General features: G+C 41.6%; 1 protein-coding gene across 4 annotated transcripts in view; it reads right to left on the bottom strand.

Annotated features, from left to right (window-relative positions):
• Positions 1-20609, bottom strand: part of PSD (pleckstrin and Sec7 domain containing) — a 765102-nt gene that overhangs the window by 426848 nt on the left and 317645 nt on the right. For all 4 annotated transcript variants that reach the window (XM_073596605.1, XM_073596606.1, XM_073596608.1 and 1 more), the window contains one exon: positions 14635-15078. In XM_073596605.1, the coding sequence (XP_073452706.1) occupies positions 14635-15078 (444 nt within the window). The remainder of the gene's footprint in view (positions 1-14634; positions 15079-20609) is intronic.

Raw genomic sequence — 20609 nt, 5'->3', positions numbered from 1 at the left:
GTTTAACGCACCAAGAATCAAGAAGGCGGTGAGTGCGGAGAAGTTCATGAAAAGAGGTAGACAGAGCCTGCACCTGAGCAGATGGAGTGGAGTGAAATAGGGTCTGTCTATCTCTCGTAGGGGAGCCAACAATCATAGAAGGTCGAGCATAACGCTGTAGTGTCTCAAAAGCCAAAGTGAAAAAAGCTGACCAGAGTTTGGAGCATAGACACTTATGAGGGTAAAAGGGGTGGCCATGTAGTCACAGGATATGATCACATATTGCCCGCGGGGGTCTAGGTATAAGGATTTTATCTGTATAGCGCCAAATAAAGATGTCTACCACATTCTTCCAGTGGAGTCAGAGGCTACATAGGAGGTAGGGAAGTATCTTGAGGAAAATTTAAATGACCCCCCAGAGCGAAAATGCATCTCCTGAACAGGACCACATCAGCTCTAGAGTTCTTAACCCCCTTCAAGACTAACTAGCATTTCTTGATGGAATTTAGACCTTTCACATTATATGCCATAACCTTAAATTGGTAAATAGAATACAGAAGCAGAACAAATTAAAAGGATATCCCCAAGTGGATAGACAGAGGTCCCAACATGTCTCAAGACAGGTGAACAAAACAAAATAACATGAAATAAAATAAAAAATAAAAGACAATGGTGGTGCAAGCGTAACATTCAGTAGCATTAGTGAAGGAGTCCACAAAAAGCCTGAAGTAAAGGAAAGGAGTGTCTCAGGAAAGGCCTGAGACAAAAACACATCTCAGAAGCCCAAGACCATAGCTCTGGGAGGTGAGGGGAGAGGATTTTGCCCATGAGGTGCATCGGAGGTGTAAATGAGCTTACCCCGGTACGATTAGAACTGTGTAAAGGGGAGCGGGGGGCTGTGGAGAGCAAGCTGGGACCGGAGCTCGTTTAGCAGATGTTCGCCATCTTCAGAAATTGCGCATGCGCCTCCTATTTTTTTTACATTTCTTCAGTTACTTCCTGGTGTCCAGACCAGTGCAAATTATGTCATACATCCCAGGAATCTTCAGGAGGGGTTTTCTCAACCAAGTGCACCCTCCAGTCTGCATGCCTGAGCAAAGGGCAGATGGATCCCAGGCAGTAAATGCTTAATTTATTATTATCTGCCCTTACTCTAGATCAGGGGTCTCCAAACTTTCTGAGCAAAGGCCTAGTTTACAATCCTTGAGCCTTTAGGGGGGCCAGACTAGGGCCAGTTGGCTTAGTAATATACCCTGGTGTCAGTGAGAGTAAAGAGTGGCCCATCATTGGTTTTAGTGGAAGAAATAGTGCCCTACTGTTGGTATCAGTGGGAGGAATGGTGCCCAATTGTTGGTATTCAAGGTAGGAATGGTGCCCCATCATTGGTGTCTGTGGGAGGAATGGTGCCTCATCATTGGTGTTTGTGGGAGGAATAGTACCCATCATTGGTGTCATTAATTGGCATGGTGCCCCAAGGGCCAGATAAAGATAAGTAAAGGGCAACAGTTTGGAGACCACTGCTCTAAATCGCCACAACCAGAAATGCTAGGGGTGTTTTTTTTAAAGTTATTTCTCAGCAGAATAAAGCATGGAGACATGGATGGATGGGGGAGTTTGCTTTGAATATTAAATTTGAATTAAATAGTGTTTTTGGTTTGTGGCACTCAGATGCGGTGTAGTTCCACGTATATCTTTACTATAAGCCTGCAATGCTGCCAAATGTTTTCTTTTATGGACAACTGCGGGTGAAAAGTTTACAATGCACCTAAAGAATTTTAGTGTATACTGTACTGACTGGAGAAAGGTGCCTACCCTTTTTCAGTGAGCCATACCTTGTTAGGCTAGGTTCACACTTGAGCGGGTGATTGCGGGAATCGCGCATGGTCCCGCACATGCAGGCAAAACGTGCTGCTCTTTTACAGACCAGTGGGGCTGCCATTCATTCTTAACAGCACCCCCATCAAAACACGCAGTGCACTTACAGGTGCGGGAAATCGCATGGTGCACAAATACCGTGTGATTTCTCCTCAGCTGTGGTTTTAAAAAGGTGCAGGACCTTTTTCCTGCATTTCCCGCAGGTATTCAAGTGAACAGACTGCTGTGCCCACGCAAACGGGGGACGCAGTGAACACATACGTGAGAACCAAGCCTTGCAGTGTATGAATTATCCACCGCAAAGTTCTGGGGATTAGGATGAACAATTAATGGTGAAGTTGTTCATGTTTTAGCACAACACTTCATTTTTCCAATATTTACAGAACCTGCTGCTAGATACAAATTATTTAGTATATAAACAATTCAGTGATGCAATTTCAGTGAACAAAAACTCCACTCCAGTCTGTCTCAAGGGACCCAGTTATTCTCTGTTGGGCTGTCATCTTGTCTTTCAACAGCATAAAGAATGTGAGATCAGGCTGTCAATCTCAGTTCAACATCAAAGACACCTTGGCCAACCTTTTACAGTCATGCGTCACTGCTTTCTGCATACATCAGCAACCAAAAAGTGGTTTAGAAAAGAGATAAGGCTTCAGCTAATTATTTTTGTCAAAAACTCAAAATCTGCATAACATTAACAGTACCGTTTATGATGCACATTGTGAGGGAAAGAGGAGTGCATTTCAAATATCTGATTGCAGATTTTGAGGGTACTCTTATGCTTTTGTATTTAGGGACACAAAACATGTGGTAGGACTGCATTGGCCAACTATTTTAGCACAGTCCTATCGCATGGACAAGGCAAAATGCCCCGTCTCCTATGTGCATTGCGGTTAGAAATGCATGTGCATTAAAGCAGATTAGGTAAGATTCAAACCTAAAGGTTCAATTTTTGGAACCTCCAACACATTTACAACTACAATTCCAAAAAAGTTTGGATGCTGTGTAAAGTCAGATATTTTAACGAGATTTTATTCACAGTAGAAAAGAGAAAACATATCAAATGTTTGAAACTGAGAAAATGTACCATTTTAAGAAAAAAGTTGGGACAGGGCAACAAAAAGCTGGCAAACTAAGTAGTACTAATAAGGAAGAGCTGGAAGAACATTTTTCAACTAATAAAGTTGATTGGCAACAGGTTAGTAACATAACTGGGTATAAAAAGTGCATATTAGTCAGAGTGTTTCAGAAGTAAAGATGGGCAGATGTTCACTAATCTCTGGAAAGTTGTGTCTAAAATTGTCAAACAATTTTAGACTAATGTTCCTCTATGTAAAATTGCAAAGACTTTAAATATATCATCATCTACATTACACAATATCAAAATTTTCAGAGAATCTGGAGAAATCTCTGTGAGCAAGGGACAAGGCCGAAACGCAATATTGGATGCCCAAGATATTTGGGCCCTAAGATGGCACTGCATTAAAAACAGGCATGATTCTGGGATGGACAACACTGCATGGGCTCAGGAATACTTCCAAAAAACACTGTCACTGAACACAGTTTGCCATGCAAAAATGCAAGGTAAATCTCCATCTTGCAAAAAAGAAGCCATGTCAAATCATGATCCAGAAACCCCATTGTCTTCTCTGGGCCAAAGCTCATTTAAAATGGCAAAAAAAAGGGGGGGGGGATGTATATCTCCATATACTGGGACTTTAAATGAAGCGCACAAGGAAAAGGGGTAGTGCACCTCCATCCCTAATCTAAATTCAAAAAATAATAAAAGAGTATGGGACTTTGAATGAGGCAGGTTTAAGCACAACATGAGAGAAAGAATTTATTATACATGAATGTCAAATTGCGTAACATTGTATATGACAAATATTTGCTCAATGCATATGCAGACATCTTGGAAAATACATAGCATACATATAAACAGAATGTAAAACATGATTGCCACAACAGGGGAACAATTGTACATATTTCATAGGTATGATGAAATAGAACTTGTAATATACAGTAAATTCATAAAAATATTGTAAAAATATTGATGGAAGTGTGAGGGGTTACATCCTCAAAAGCTCAGCGCGTTTCGTCGGTAAACCGACTCATCAGGAGCAGATGCTGAATGTCTGTAAGTAATAAAAGGTGTTCTAAATCAAAGGCCCATGATATGGAAAATATTATATGTAAAGAAGTTTATATAGAAAAAAGAGATGGTCAAGTCCACAAACTTACATCCCATTGGAATGCTGAACTCGAATAATCTTGGTATGCAGGAGTCACCATATCAAGCCTCCCCGGGAGCTGAGGTGCAAAGGTCCGCCCGGAACAACAGGCCCACACTGAAAAGTCCCCAGCCAGTGAACAAATATAGTATATTGAGTATCGTGCCAATAATGGCAAGTATAATCGGTAAGATAAATGAAAAGTATTGTATACGATAAACCCGGCAGCACTGTCAGGCGCAGAGGAGATTAGAATACATAGAGGAAAGAAAGTGAAAAAGAGTGACGTTGAAGTGCAAAATATAGCGTAGGTAAAAATACACCTACTAGATAATGTGCAAAAAAGATTACATGTACAGTGAAAACGTGAAAAAAAATACATAAACCAGGAAAAGAGAGTAAGTAGCATTAAGAGAATCGTGAAAAGAGATACACCTGTTAGGTGATGATCATAGAAAATCAATATAAGTATACGGTGAAGAGAGTGAAGTAGAACAGTATAGAGAGTCCGTGACATATGGAATTACCCCTAAGTAACGGATACGAGTATTGGTGTGATGTGAAGTAGGCAGTGCAAACCGGTCAACTGTGAGTGGGGACACCCATGTGGGTCGGTCAAATAGGGCGGACACGCACCAATGTAACGCAAGCGTGATGACGGGTGGGAAGCGTCTGCCCGCCAATGGCGCCAAACTTATTCCCGCCAGCACATCAGTAAGATGGAAAAAAGCTAAGATAACCAAGCGGCGCCCAATGAGGACGTCACGCACGAGGCCATCCACCCCCATGACACCCGTCAAAACCGAAGGGTGGCAGGGGGCGGCGTCTGATGCGAATCGCAGCTCCCCGGGAAGGAAAGATAGAAGGCAACCAGTGCAGAGCAGGCACGATGAACAACATCCACTGGGGATGAAAGAACTGTGGAACAATGATGATATGTAAAAAGGGGTCACATACTGTATAAAAAACACGCATCGCAAGTATACAGTTTTAGATTCAGTTTGAGGAAGTGGTTTGACATCCAGGCTGATATGTCTGTTAGTAGACCAGTGATGCGTGAGGAGATTGATGGAGTGAGCTGAGGGGCAGAGAGATAGATTTGGGTGTCATCAGCATATAAATGGTAGCTAAATGGTAGTGAAAGCCATGAGAGGCTATCAGCCGACCCAGGGAGGACGTGTAGATCGAGAATAGTAGAGGTCCAACGACAGAACCTTGGGGGAAACCCAACGGTAAGAGGAGTTTGGGAAGAGGAAATGGTAAGAGTTGTAAGTGACACTGAAGGTGCGATGAGATAGGTAAGATTCGAACCAATGGAGAGTGCAGCCATGAAGACCAAGCAAATTGAGTTTTTTGAGGAGGAGGGGGTGGTCAACTGTATCAAAGGCAGCAGAAAGGTCCAAGAGTAAGAGTATGATATAATGACCGTTGGTTTTGGCTGTTAGTCGTTTGTGAGTTTTAGGAGGGCAGTTTCTGTGGAGTGCTGTGGGCGAAATCCAGACTGAAGGGGGTCAAGAAGGTTATTCTCAATGAGGTGGTTGCTAAGTCGATTGTAGACTAAACATTCAAGGAGTTTGGAGGCAAAAGGGAGTAAAGAGATGGATCTTAGGTTGTTAAGATTGGTGGGGTCTAGTGAGGCCTTTTTTGGCATGGGAGTGACTAGCGCGTGTTTTAGAGGGTTGGGGAAGATGCCAGTAGAGAGGTTGAAGATATGAGTTAAGGAGTGTAGGATTGAGTCAGATGGTGACCGTAGTATTTGAGAAGGAACAGGGTCCAGGGGCAGGAGGTTAGGTGGGCATTAGAAAAAAGTTTAGTGACTTCCTCTATAGTAGCTGGGTTAAAAGAGGGAAGTATTGATTGTGCAGGAGGACTAAGACTGTAAAGTGAGTGAGATATCTGTAGAGTGGAGATCGAGAGACAAATTGTCTCAATTTTATTTTTGAAGTGATTAGCAATCTCCTGGGCAGTGAGTAAGTTAGTGGGTGGGGGTAATGGAGGACGCAGTAGAGTCGTAAAGGCAGAAAAGAGTTGACGGGGACTGCGTGAGAGGGTGTTAATGAGAGTGATAAAGTAGGTCTGTTTGGCAGTGTGGAGGGCAGATTTATATTGGCTGAAATCTTCCTGTGACTTAGAGACAATCTGTAGCAGAAAAAAAGAAGAGAAGGGTTAAGATGGCGAAGGTTTCTACGGGTAATAGTTTGGTAGTTGGAAGGCAAGGAGAAGGCTGACAAGGAGAGAGTGAAACTAATAAGGTGGTAATCAGAGAGAGGAAAAGGAATATTGGAGAGGTTGTGCGGAGTGCATAAGTAGGAGAATAAGAGGTCAAGGCAGTTGCCAACAGAGTGAGTAGAAGCGCTTGTCCATTGTTTTAGGTCAAAAGAGGGGGTTAGGCTCAGCAGCTTAGAAGTAGAGTGTTAAGATTAACAGGGATGTTGAAGTCACCAAGAATGATTGTTGGAATTTCAGAAGAGAGAAAGTAGGGTAACCAGGCAGAGAATTCATCAAGGAAGTTTGATACGGGTCCAGGGGGCCGATAGATCACAGCAATTCTCAATGAAACTGGAGAAAACAGATGAATACAGTGAGCTTCAAATGAAGAGAGGGACAGAGAGAGGGTGGATGAAGAACCAGAAAAGTGCTTTGAGGGGATAGGAGGATTCTAACACCACCTCCTTTCCGTCCACTAGGCCTGGGAGAGTGAGTCCACAGGAGGCCACCATAGGAGAGAGAAACAGGAGAAGGAAGGTCAGATTCTTGAATCCAGGTCTCAGTAATTGCAAGGAGGTTCAGGGAGTTTGTGATAAATAGGTCATGGACGGTGGTGAGTTTGTTACAAACAAAGCGGGCATTCCAAAGGGCACAGGAGAAGGGGAGGCTGGTTCTAGGCTGAAGAGGAATAGAAATGAGATTGTGTGGATTGCGGCTGCTATCAGAGGATGGGGGGTGCTGGGTATGTTGGCCGAAGGTAAATGATGGTGGTCCAGGATTTTGGGAAATATCTCCAGAAGTTAGGAGAAGCAGAAGGGTGAGAGAGGTGATATGGGAGTGTGACTTATGTGGGGTGACACGTCCCAGTGGCCTGCAGGTTTTATAAGTATATGGGCTCAGAATTAGCAGGAGCTGATAAGTGCAGTAATAAGGTGAAGACAGGAGTGAGGGTGATATATATAAGCTGTGGGGTGGAGAAGATGGGTGAAGGAGTGAGAATTTAAGGAGAAAGGATGCAACTGTGAGAAGGAAAAGTAGGGAGTGCATGGTACAGAGTGGTGAAATTGAGAGGAAGCCTGAATGAGAGATGAAAAAGTTTGATGGAGAATCAGGTCACCTGTAGTCTGTTTAGTGTTCTGCAGAAGTCTGTTGTATATTTTCGCTTTGTGCATTCGCTGAAATGCTGAGCAGAAGTGTAATACTTAATCCAATATGAATAATTTATCCAAGATGATAGTTGCCAATGCAATCCTAGCCTGTGCAAACCCCTGCCTGTGCATCCGCTAGGTAAGGTCTAAATTTATACTGAGTTTGGGTGGGGGTATTGCAAATTAATTAGTCAGGATTGCATAGGAGGGACACATGGCTAACAGAATGAACTTCTCACACCAAGGCTCACTACAAGACAGCAAGAGAGCAGAGAGGTCAGAGCCGTAAAGATAGGAACTACTCCTATTTTAGGTATAGACAATAAGAAAGTAAAATAAACAACACTGTAATATGGACAAAGGTAAAGAATTTGAAGGCAGCATAGATCACCAAAAGCACATACACAGAATTTAGCAAGCAGATCCCAGTTTCAATTAAAGGTGGAGGAAGATGTGGTTGAGCTGACACATACCTTGAGAAGGGGAATGGGTGGGTGGGTACCGCACACTGGAACCGACCAATGATGATCATCATCTAACAGGTGTATCTCTTTTCACAATTCTCTTAATGCTACTTTTTCACTCTTTTCCTGGTTTATGTATTTTTTTATTTTTTTTTTATTTATGTATTTTTTCACATTTTCACTCTACATGTAATCTTTTTTGCACATTATCTAGTAGGTGTATTTTTACCTACACTATATTTTGCACTTCAACGTCACTCTTTTTCACTTTCTTTCCTCTATGTATTCTAATCTCCTCTGCGCCTGACAGTGCTGCCGTGTTTATCGTATACAATATTTTTCATTTATCTTACAGATTTTACTTGCCATTATTGGCACAATACTCAATATACTATATTTGTTCACTGGCTGGGGACCTTTCAGTGTGGGCCTGTTGTTTCGGGCGGACCTTTGCACCTCAGCTTTTGGGGAGGCTTGATGTGGTGACTCCTGCATACCAGGATTATTCGAGTTCACCATTCCAATGGGATGTAAGTTTGTGGACTTAACCGTCTCTTTTTTCTATATAAACCTCTTTACATATAATATTTTCCATATCATGGGCCTTTGATTTAGAACACCTTTTATTACTTACAGACATTCAGCATCTGCTCCTGATGAGTCAGTTTACCGACAAAACGCGTAGAGATTTTGAGGATGTAACCCCTCACACTTCCATCAATATTTTTACAATATTTTTATGAATTTACTGTACATTACTAGTTCTATTTCATCATACCTATGAAATATGTACAATTGTTCCCCTGTTACGGTAATCATGTTTTACATTCTGTTTATATGTATGCTATGTATTTTCCAAGATGTCTGCATATGCATTGAGCAATTATTTGTCATATACAACATTACACAATTTGACTTTCATGTATAATAAATTCTTACTCTCAGGTTGTGCTTGAGCCTGCCTCATTCAAAGTCCCATACTCTATTTAAAATGGCAAAGTGGAAAACAGTTCTGTGGTCAGATGAATTGAAATTTAACTTTGTTTTTGGCAATCGTGGGCGTTGCATGCTCTGGACTAAGGATGAGCTCCGGCGTGTTCGCACACCCCACGTGCAGAGCCCGCCAGGAAGTCGGCACTGCGCTAATCACAGGCAGTGAGACATTTCCCGATCTCTGCAGTCGCGCATCGGGACAATGTCTCACTGCCTGTGATTAGCGTAGCGCCGACTTCCTGGCAGGCTCTGCACGTCGGGTGTGCGAACACGCCGGAGCTCATCCTTACTCTGGACTAAAGAGGAAAGGGATCTTATGGCTTGTTATCAGCCCTCGGTTCAAAAACCTGCATCTCTGATGGTATGGGCGTGCATATGGAATTGACAGCTTGCACATTTAGAAAGGCTGCAAATGTTTCCATCTAGAAAACGACTTTTTCAGGGAAGGCTTTGCATATTTCAGCAGGACAATGTTAAACCGCATACCGTGTCTTATACAACATGGCTTTGTAGTAGAATAGTCCAGATGCTTAACTGGCCTATCTGCAGTCCAGACCTTTCACCAACTGAAAATAGTTGGTGTATCTTAGAATGAAAAATATGACAAAGATGGCCCAGGACTGTTGAGCCCTTAGAATCCTTTATGAGGCAAGAATGGGACAACATTCCTCTCCCAAAACTCCAGCAATTGGTCGCCTCAGTTCCCAAATGTTTACAGAACTTTGTTAAATGAAGAGGGGATGCTACACCATGGCATAACATATCCCTGTCCCAACCTTTTTGAGACATGTTACTGCCATCAATTTCAAAATTACCATAATATTTTCTTAAACTGGTAGATTTTCTCAGTTCAAACACTCAATGTTTTCTATTATGAATAAAATATGGGCTTTTTTATGTAGATTTTACACAGCGTCCCGACTTTTTTGGAACTGGGGTTGTATATACATTATATTTGAAGCCACTTAAAATACATCTAAAGGCTCCGGCATTACAGTCCAAAAAAGTCCCAAATCTAGTTACTATGTGATACACAAGCTTCCAAAAAAAATTTTAATTTTCCCTGTCTAAGCCAAATCTTCTGCTTGTGTCTTACATGCTCCCCCTCCGAGACACTGCAGCACGCAGGGGCAGAGTTTCAGCAACAGATGCAGTGCTGTCAATCTAGAAAGTAGTGGGTAGGCCTACATGTGACCATGTGCTGATTTGATCAGCTATAGGCTTGTACATCAGCATTGACAATGCTAAAAGCCATGCTCCCTGTAACAATTTTTACCCCATTGTAGTGCAAGCAGGCATAGACTACATGGGAGTGGCAACTCTTCTCAGAAATCAGGAGCAGTGTAGCATCGTTGTCACAATATCACAGGAAGCTGCATTCGGGGACACTGGCAGGCTTAAAAAGCTCCAGAGAAAAGATTAAAGGCCAACTCCACCTTTTTGACCATGTTTCATGTTACACCCATATGTAGGATGTGACATGAAACACAGTCATATCCTGCAACCTTTTTACAAAAGGTGGAACATACCTTTAAGAAGCACATAAACTGTACCCTAGGGAAATGTTATCAAGAAATAATGTTCCTGAGTAATCTTTCATTGAATTTCATGAATATTGATGGATTTATGTTTAAAGAAAGCCATGGCATGCTTTCAACCTACACACCCCTAGATGTCTGAGATCTGTAATGGGATTGGCAGACAAGAGAATCATTAGGTCTGACAATTGCTTTTTGTGGTTGCATAATGGAAATTTGAGACCAATTTACAAACTTAATAACAAAAGGCCTGATAATATCCCCAATAAGATACAGCTATACAAATTAAAGACTGGTTTTGGAAACACTACAATAAAATCAAGGGTCATCCATGAACCCCACTAGATCGAATCAATAATTATAAATAAGGGTACATTTTTGATCATGTTTAATTTCCTGCCTCTGAGCAATTTAACCTTATATTGGCAATCACCTTTTAGCAGATCATAGAAATCAACGTGCAACGAATGAGGGGAATGGCAAAAACATGGATAAATAGCGCATTAGTATTATAATAGACCACCCATGTAGTTTATCTAAAAGCTCAATTCAATGCTAGCAAACAAGATAACAAAACACACATCTACAGTCATGCACTGGAGTGATAGAGCACAATTCCTGTTTAAGTACCACATCCTCTGTTGACTTTAGCAGGGGGAAAAAAAAACAGGTAATGGTCAATGTTAAAGTATACAGCATCTCTATATAAGATGCCAACATCTAATGCAGGAAAATGCTTCCTCATATTCACAGCTCCCTCTAGTGGAAATATATGGATTTGTACTGTTTTTAGGCACAAATAAATCACGGGTTAGGACTGCAGTTCACAATACGAAGACTTATAAAAGATTGCTATCTAAAAATATTGTGTATTATTATACTGGAACTAGTGTAAAATGTAAAAGTGTAATATTGTGTCTTCTTCGTAGTTTGAATGGCTGTATCACTTTTAAATACGTTAAATACAGTGTGGGACATTTAAGTATTATACAGGTTTTTTATAGTGCCAACAGTTTGCGCAGCGCCTTACAACATGATTAACACTATTGCATATTGAATAATGTACATTTTATGTGAACATTTTATTAATCTTTAAACTGTTTTGCTCCAAACTGTTGTGCTACAACCGTCAGCACTTATTTACCAATGACATTGAACCTCAGAACTGCTGCAAATCTTAGAAGTGATAACGTTCCCATTTTTAAACATATATACAGTATGTTATTTTCATAGCTAATTTATGAAGGCGGTTACTAGAAATCTAAGACTTTTGGGTTATTTATAACATATTGCATATATTTTTGACATTTGGGCATCTATACAATACTAAGAAAGGGGTACCTGTGACCATTGATGGACTTTTTGCCAACTTCAAATCTGTGTGACCACTTTCACAGAGACGAGAAGCTGGGAGAAAATCTAACCAACAGGGATACAAATAACAATATGTGTGTGTATTGCCAGCCAATTCTTTTTCCTTAGTTTTGGAAAGAGTAGAGAAAGGTTAGCACCCCTGTTTTTTTTTTTTTTTTTTTACTGCTATTCAAGGCTCTAGATTTCCCACTTGCTTTCTGTCCTGCTGACTATTTTTTTTTATAGTTGATTAGGGGAGGGATAGAATCCCGGTCAGATTGTTATTGCTGTCTGTTTTCCTGTAGTGGATTTTCCCTCACTTCCTGTTTGGTAAACTGTTGTCAGAGGAACAGAAAGTAGTACATTTCTTCAATAGGGTCCCAGTTAGCAGTAAACATCAGACACCACTTTATCAAAAAGAGAAAAATTGAAATTGTATTTGGCTTTACATAAACTTTTTAAAGTGGTATTAAAGGTTCAGCTTTAAAAACAAAACAAAAATAAGAACACTATGAAGTTATACTTACCTGCTCTTTGCAGTGGTTTTGCAGAGAAAAGCCCCGTTTCTTCTTTTCTCGGGTCCCCCACCAGCGCTCTGACATAGACACTTGCTATGGGGAACTGGTGCGTGCTCGCTCCCAAGCAATGCTCTGTGTGTCCGAAGGACACACAGAGCTGCAGCTTGGCTCCACCCCACTCTCTCCTCATTGGCTTACTGGCTGTGATTGACAGCCAATGGCTCCCGCTGCTGTCACAGCCAATGAGGAGAGGGAGTCCTGGGACAGCAAAGGCTCTCGTGCACATCACTGGATCAGGAGGGAGCTCGGGTGAGTATAAAGCAGGTATTTTACCTTCATGCGTAAAAAACCTTCAGACTTTACATCCACTTTAAATGTACAGGTCTACTTAATTTTCACAGCCATTATTGGTGTTTTTCCTTTAGATACTTATGCAGTTTTTTTTCAGCTTTTACATGTGGCACTCTAGAAGTGGATGTCTTACATGGAGGTACCTAAAGTTGTCTTTGCTCTACGTACACATGCTACTAGAAGATGTTCATTAAAGCACCCTTGTAAAATCAATGTTCATTTCTACTCAACTTCACTGAGAGAAAGTCCCTGGAATTCATTAAATTACCATAGACAATTTAAAAATCAGCCTCTGCAACAAATTGTGCAACTTGCGTAACATGTATCGGTCTGTATAGATGCATATAAATCTGATACAGAATTGCCTCAAATGTCACTGCCCCACCTCTCCACCTCATGCAATCAGAGAACGCTTTGCATTCATTGAGAAAACGCAAAGCATTCTCCGAATGGGACTTGTGCTGAATAGCCAACCTCTTGTGCTCAAAATGCAACAAGCCAGTTGCTCAGCGTAGGACCTGGAAGCAAGTTTAGATCACTAAAGTAGCAATGTCTACTTCAATGATTTCCGGCATCCAGGGGCATTGGCCAAGTATGGTCTACACATAGTTATATTGGTCCAAGTTGAACCAATGTAACTATGTATAAATTATCTATATCTGGAATTCATCTTTAAAACCTTTAGCACATTTTTTAGCTAACAGAAGCAATAAAAGATTTCAAAGAATCTTTCAACATTTTGGTACACTATTTGAGGGGTTTGTTTATTAGAATTCTACCAGGACCCTGTAGGTTTTACATCTCTGGTGCTGTGGGTCCTTGAGCAGGACAACTTAGTTTGCTCTGATTCAATGGTGTAGACCAGAACTCTTGAGATCCACAGAACAGGATGATTTGAACACTCTGTAGTTGATGAAGACTCTTGACCAACTTTGCGATGCTACGCTGAGATAATGGTGTGATATGACTAAACGTGTGAAAATAAAGGCGAAAAGAAGTACTTTAAATAAAACTGTAAAAAATGTTATAATATTTGGTAAAAAGTGTATTATTTAGGGTCCATGCACACTGGGCTCAAAAAAAAAATTCCTTCTACAAGAGTTTTGCATTTTGCCCGTAGAAGCAGCTGAGTGTTATCCTATGTGTCCATGCACATTAGGACTTTTAGAGGCATAATTTAGGCTCAGAGGCAGAAAAAAAGAATGCCTCTGGTTTGCGTTTTTGAGTGGCGTTTTCTGGCAGAAAAAAAAAACGCTCAATGCTCCAAAACACTTCTAAACACCTGTACAAAAACGCTCTATATGAGCATTTTTTCTGTCAGTAGAACTGCTGTTTTTTAAGCCCAGTGTATTTTTGGATGTTTCTGGAGTTCCAGTTATAGAAAGGATGTTTGGATTATGTGACTGGCTGAAGGAGATGGAAGTTTTTCCCCAGCGATTGTGATCTTGTACATGTTTTTATGCTGCACCTGATAGGGCAGCCTGGATCTCTGGTGAGTTGGCAAATTATCTGACTAGGACATAGGAGGATTGCTATCATGATCATCCAATTTTATGAACTACATGAACTTTGCTATTCATTTTTATATTTACTTATTAACTTCACAACACTATGAATACCACACCGCAGCCTGCATATCAGCTTTCATTCATACAAAAAAGCAGGTGTGAAGTAATATCCCACTGAGCTCTCTCCAATTAACTCATGATTGGAGGTGAGCTCAGTTACATAACGTTGATGGTTGTCTGAGTGAGCTATCCTCCCTGCTTTTTTTTAAACTCCATTTATTTGTACAGTGTTCTGCCTGCTTTGTGTCTCTGCTAAGCACATTTATGAATAACTTGACTTGGCATTATGCTTTGTTTCAAAGCAACAGTATGCCTGTGGTAAGGCCACAATAATTGGAGCCCTAAGTTTAGTATTTAATAGTTTATGAACAGAATAAATTATATGTGCATCATGTAACAAAAACCTACCTGTGTACAATGGCATCCGCAATGATTAAACTGTCCTCGGATGGAGAAGGGCTATGCAGCTTGTCTTTCTCATCTCCGATAGCATGTACTGTTTCTTCCTCTCTCTCACTCCAGGCTGAGTCAGTGGCGGAACTCGTCCCAGAGTCCAGCTCTAGGTGAGCCAAGGGTGCAAAGTTGTCTTCAATAAGCTGAGCATTCTTACAAATCTGCTTCTGTGTTTCAGAGGTTATTGTGGGAAGGTCAAATGTGAAAAAGCTATTCTGGTTTTGTACAGAGGAAGAAAGGATGTCAATGGAATCTAAGCTTGAATATGATGTACCCTTAGCTCTGTGAGATTCCATGATGCTCTCAAAATGCTTGCTGAAGGAGTCCATGCCATCTTCTGACAGTCGATGACATAGACGGAATGTCACTGGAGATCGCAGGGGGGTCGGTATAGCCTCCCTAGGAAATTAAAAATAAACAAATGCAGGGCATTACAATTACATGGCAATTTAACTGGGAATATGTAATTATATTTTATAAATACATTATAAATTAACTATAGGATCTCCTACTGTACTAAAAAGTAACATTTAAAACAGACCATAGATTGAAACTAAAAAGTATTGTAAGTAGCACCCCTGCCCTGGGCTGGCTAAATGTATAGCTCTTCTGTAGCCAATTGAGCTGCAAACCTCTGATCAGGTTTATCCCTAAATCTGGTGGATGATTGCTTCTGCCTACCTCTGGAAAAATATTCAAGAAGGCTCGTGGAAGGCTAAATATCTGTGATATGAAAAGGCACCCCAGCCAATCCCTGGGAGGCTGACTCAGGAGTGGTTGGGGATAAGATATTTAGGAGGATATGCTCAGTCTCTCCCTTTCCCTTGGGCTTCTCCCTGGGAGGCCTCCTGTGTGCTTTTCGCAGAACTACTGCTACTAGGCCTCAACATGTGCTATGGGCTGAGGGCCTGAAAAAAAACCTGCTTGAAAGAAATTTACCTGTGGAAGCTGGGCTGGAGAGGGAACCCTTTCACTGAAGTGTGTTTCAAGGGAAATGGACAAAAGCTGCCCCTGGACATTGTGAGTAGGACCTTTCACCTATAGCTTCAGGTATGGAAGTACTTCTTGAGGGTTAGACTCCAAAACTTGCTGCAAGAACTGTGACTGCTCTCATAGGGTCTCAAATGTACTGGTTGCCCCCTCTTATGCCCCGTACACACGGTCGGATTTTCCGACGGAAAATGTGTGATAGGACCTTGTTGTCGGAAATTCTGACCGTGTGTGGCTCCATCGGACATTTTCCATCGGATTTTCCGACACACAAAGTTGGAGAGCAGGAGATAAAATTTACCGACAACAAAATCCGTTGTCGGAAATTCCGATCGTGTGTACACAAATCCGACGGACAAAGTGCCACGCATGCTCAGAATAAATAAAGAGATGAAAGCTATTGGCCACTGCCCCATTTATAGTCCCGACGTACGTGTTTTACGTCACCAGGTTTAGAACGATCAGATTTTCCGACAACTTTGTGTGACCGTGTGTATGCAAGACAAGTTTGAGCCAACATCCGTTGGAAAAAATCCTAGGATTTTGTTGTCGGAATGTCCAAACAAAGTCCGACCGTGTGTACGCCCTATTATTCTGCATTATTTTTGAGGCTGCTACTATAGGGCCTTATAGTGCTGGAGCAAGGATTTTTCAGGGAGTCTGTCCTCCAAGATTTTGTGCCTCAAGTGTCCTCCAACCATCAACCCGCCTCTCTGCATTTTGTTCAAAATATAAAAGAATTCTTCAAAAGACACGCCTAGACTGAGCCTGAATTGGTCGCTGTGCTTCTGCCTCTGAACAAGTAAGGGGAACCCAAGTTATTTACAGCAGTCCCTCCAGGGGTTAGCGCTACATGCAAAAGAAATAAAAAAAAAAAAATATGTTTGAATCTACGATACAGTACAAAAAGAATGATAAATTTACCTATTACAAGCAAAATTGATTTATCATCAGTTACGAGTTGTTGCATGCATTCTGATTGGTTGGGCTACCTTACTTTGCATACTATTTCAAAAGCATTCATTTTTGCTATTAAAGTAGGAATAGTGAAAAGGGAGACAAACTGAGCTAGTTTCCTCTTACATTTCAGTACACGATGTCACAAACAGTAAATGGCATTCTACCCAACTTTTAATCCTTCTGCATTCAACGACATAAAATCTCTAAAATATGCCCCTTCCCAATTCTGGAGACTTCCAAAGCCTTAACCTTGTTATTCCTTGTCTTAACTATGAATTTTGCCTCCACAATACATCATGAATGCTGGTCTATGACTTTTCCATTTTTCCCAAAATAATAAGTCTGCTGCTTCTCTCGTCTTAACTGCCTTTCGGTCACCCTGAGGAAAACAGTTATGTCTTTCATTTTAAAGCTGAGCTACAGCCAAAACAATTAGGCTCCATTCACGCCTGAGTGATAGGAATCGCTGCGATTCTGCCCGGTATTCGAATTTGTGGCAAATAGTTTGACGCTTGTGCGGTGCCATTACTTCTTAATGGAACCGCACATGCGTCCCGCGATTTGCCACAAATTCGAATCCCGGGCAGAATCGCAGCGATTCCTATCACTCAGGCGTGAATGGAGCCTAATTGTTTTGGCTTACTTCTTAATGGCACCCTCGATCACGGCGGGATTTTGATGCTATTGTCATGTGATGAATCGCGCTGCAACCGTGGCAAATCACAACACTTGTCGCTCAAAAAAGAGCAGAAGCTTCTTTTGAGCGACAGCATCGTGTGTTGCCATGATTGCTGCACAATTTATCACGTGACAATTGCGGCAAAATCGTGGGGTGCCATTAAGAAGTAATGGCATTGCACAAGCGTCCCTGATTTGCCAATTGTGGGCTTACTCACGCAGATTCCGCCCGCGAATCAGATGGCTCAGGTGTAAATGGAGCTTTAGGGCTCATGCACACAGCAGCTCATAGAAGCTGCTTCTACAGGCATTTTAGATTTTTTTCCTCTGCCTGTAAACTCCCCTCCATGTTAACCTATATGTCCATGCACACTATAGGCATTTTACAGGAGTTTAGAGGTAGAAAAAAAAAAAAACATCATTTGCGCGCTCAGGGGAGGAGCTTTTGAGCATAAAAAATGCCGAACGTGACTAAACGCACGTGTAAATGTGTCTACACGTGCGTTAATGGCCAAAATAAATTAATAATCTGACCAATGAAATGAAAAAAAACCCCAAGATCTTGACACACCTAAACACGCCTAAACACACCTGCAAAAAACGTGGCTTGGGAGCGTTTTTTGGAGCTGCTTTTCTCATGCCGGGTGAAAATTATTTAGAAGAGCCCCGGTGTGCATGAAGCCTTATTGTCTCAAGACAAAATGCTTGTGTATTTTTACTTGAAGCCCTTTAAGTATTGTTTCCAGATCTGTGCAGTAATCCAGCATGAAACCAATTTTACACTTTGCCTCTGTGCAGCAGTTTCCGGTAATAAAGATCAGTCACTGCTGCACAGTGATGACTTACAAGGTAATATCTGGGTTTGAAAGACATTTGGTGCACACAAATAGATTTAAATAATGTGTGTCTGTAAACAAATATATTTAAAAGAAAGATTATGTTTCTAGAGTTCAGCTTAAAAATCATCTCAATAACTGATCCCCCCCCCCCCCCCCAGCTTGATCCTACTCCCCACCATTGTCTCCCCCCTTGTCCCCATCTCTCCCCACTATACTGTATCTTATCTCACGCTCTCTCGCACAGAACTTTATTAATACTACTCTTCCACATTTCCTTTAACTAAACTGATTAGGAAGCTTGTCAGACACACCGATGTTCGCATACCAGCAACAACCAAAACATTGTTTAATACCTTTATTTATGTTGTACATTCACCCTTTTTTCACAACCTTGTACAGCTTAATAATTACTGAGCAACAAAACAATAATTTCACAGCATATATCTGGTCTCACCTATCAAACCAATCTATTCAACTTCCCTGCTAATGTCCTACCTGCTCATAATCTCATCCTGTGCACATCTCCCTAGTTGTCTTTAATTCTCTTTCTTATTGTATTAAGCTAGACATGCACATAGATTTTGTTTTATTTAGCCTGCAGGCTGAATGATAAAAAAAAATGTCAGATTCCTCCATCCACGCTAAACAGAGAAGATCCTACTCGACAAAAATCCCACAGTCTGTCACTATAAAATATAAATATAAGCGCACTCTGGGTAGGGTTCTCCAAATGATTGCAGCAGCTGAAAACCTCTGCCACCCCAGCAGAAAACATCAATTTTAAAATCAGCACTATCCCTTTAAATGTCCTTTCAAAAAAATCTTCATAGACTTTGGATCCAATAAAGTACATATGCTATAAGAACTATCTTTTTATTCTTTAGCATTTGATGGAACTCCTCCTGACGAAAGGAATCTCAAACGAAAAAAAAAAAAAGAGGAAACTGTCTAGTGTAGTATGCTCTACTCCACATGTGCAACACTTAAAATCATGTATTGTATTGTGCTCACATTTAAACTGTATGTGTTCCTTTTTATACACCACGGGTGCTCAACCAGTGGCCCTCCAGCTGATGCAGAACTATACAAGTCCCAAGAGGCATTGCAAGGCTGACATTTACAAGCATGACTTCCAAAGGCATGTAGTTCAGCAACAGCTGGAGGGCAACAGGTTAAGCATCCATGTTATACACCCTCACCCTCCAAACAATAATGCAAGCCAGTCTCTGATTTGGAGAACCAATCTATAGCTTCGTCTGTTGGTGGTGATTTTCATGAGCACATTTGGGTTTGTTTTAATTTAGGAAGAAGTCCATTAAACAAAACATGTTGGAAATTATGTCATTACGCACCCCAGAAGTGCCGCGGTGGACATTTTTAGTGAGGTGGAAAGGCCTTTTAATTCTGTCTGTTTGTAAGTGAACTGGCATTGTAATAATTGGTATAATTTTATAAGAATTGCTGCACTATGGATCCATTTGGAGGTGCGAGGTGAGGAGTTTTCCCAAGAAGGGTGATACACGGCAATTGAGCAAGAACAGTTAATTGAAGTGGATGGAAGGCATGCATTATTGTTTGGAAGGTGATGGTCTAAACCAGTGGTCTCAAAGTACCAGCCCGCGGGACATTTGCGGCTCTCGGACTGGTTATAAATGGCCCGCAGGCAGGGCCGATCCTGGACTGTTTTGCATCGCAGAGGGGGAAGCGCCGAGGAGCTTTGTCTCTGTGTCCTCTATGTTGAACGCTGCTGCAGCCCAGAGAGAGAACAGAGCGGAGGAAGGATCTTCCCATCACCCCGCCCACCTAGGCACTGGTGATCGATCAGAGCCCCGGATCCAGGGTCCTTCTGCTACCTCAGGTTGGGAGATTGTGTCCTTCTCTGGGTGCCATTTGTTGAAGCCAGGAGCTGACTTGAGGAGAGGTGAGTGAGCCATCACCACTGAGGTAAGTCCTTAGTGGGGTGACTGGGGTAGAAATCTGTGTGGGGGGGGGGGTATTTATGAAGTGTGGGGGGTATTTGTGCAGTGTGGGGGGGGTATTTATGGAGTGTGGGGGGGCAATGCTGGGGCTAATAATGCGTTTTGCTGACATCAGTGCTTGGTTTAATAATGCGTTTTGCTAAGACCAATGCTGGGTTTAATAATGCGTTTTGCTGACATCAGTGATGGGTTTAATAATGCGTTTTGCTGACATCAGTACTGGGTTTAATAATGTGTCTGCTGTTAGGGTCTCAACTGCTAACTCACTTAAAGCAAACTTGGCTCATCTAACACAGAGCAAACACTGCCAAGCATCTGGCAGTAAGCAGTGACTGGTAGCAAGCAGTAACTACAACTGTATATAGTTTATTGTTTTTGAAGTTTGTAAGTTTGCATGCGGCCCCCATGGGATATGAAAACTTGTCATGTGGCCCTCAGGCAATTTGAGTTTGGGACCCCTGGTCTAAACAAAGGAGTGCATACA

This window comes from Aquarana catesbeiana, linkage group LG08, assembly GCF_042186555.1.
Source record: "Aquarana catesbeiana isolate 2022-GZ linkage group LG08, ASM4218655v1, whole genome shotgun sequence".
Lineage (NCBI taxonomy): Eukaryota > Metazoa > Chordata > Amphibia > Anura > Ranidae > Aquarana > Aquarana catesbeiana.
This window is presented reverse-complemented; position numbering and strand designations above follow the sequence as displayed.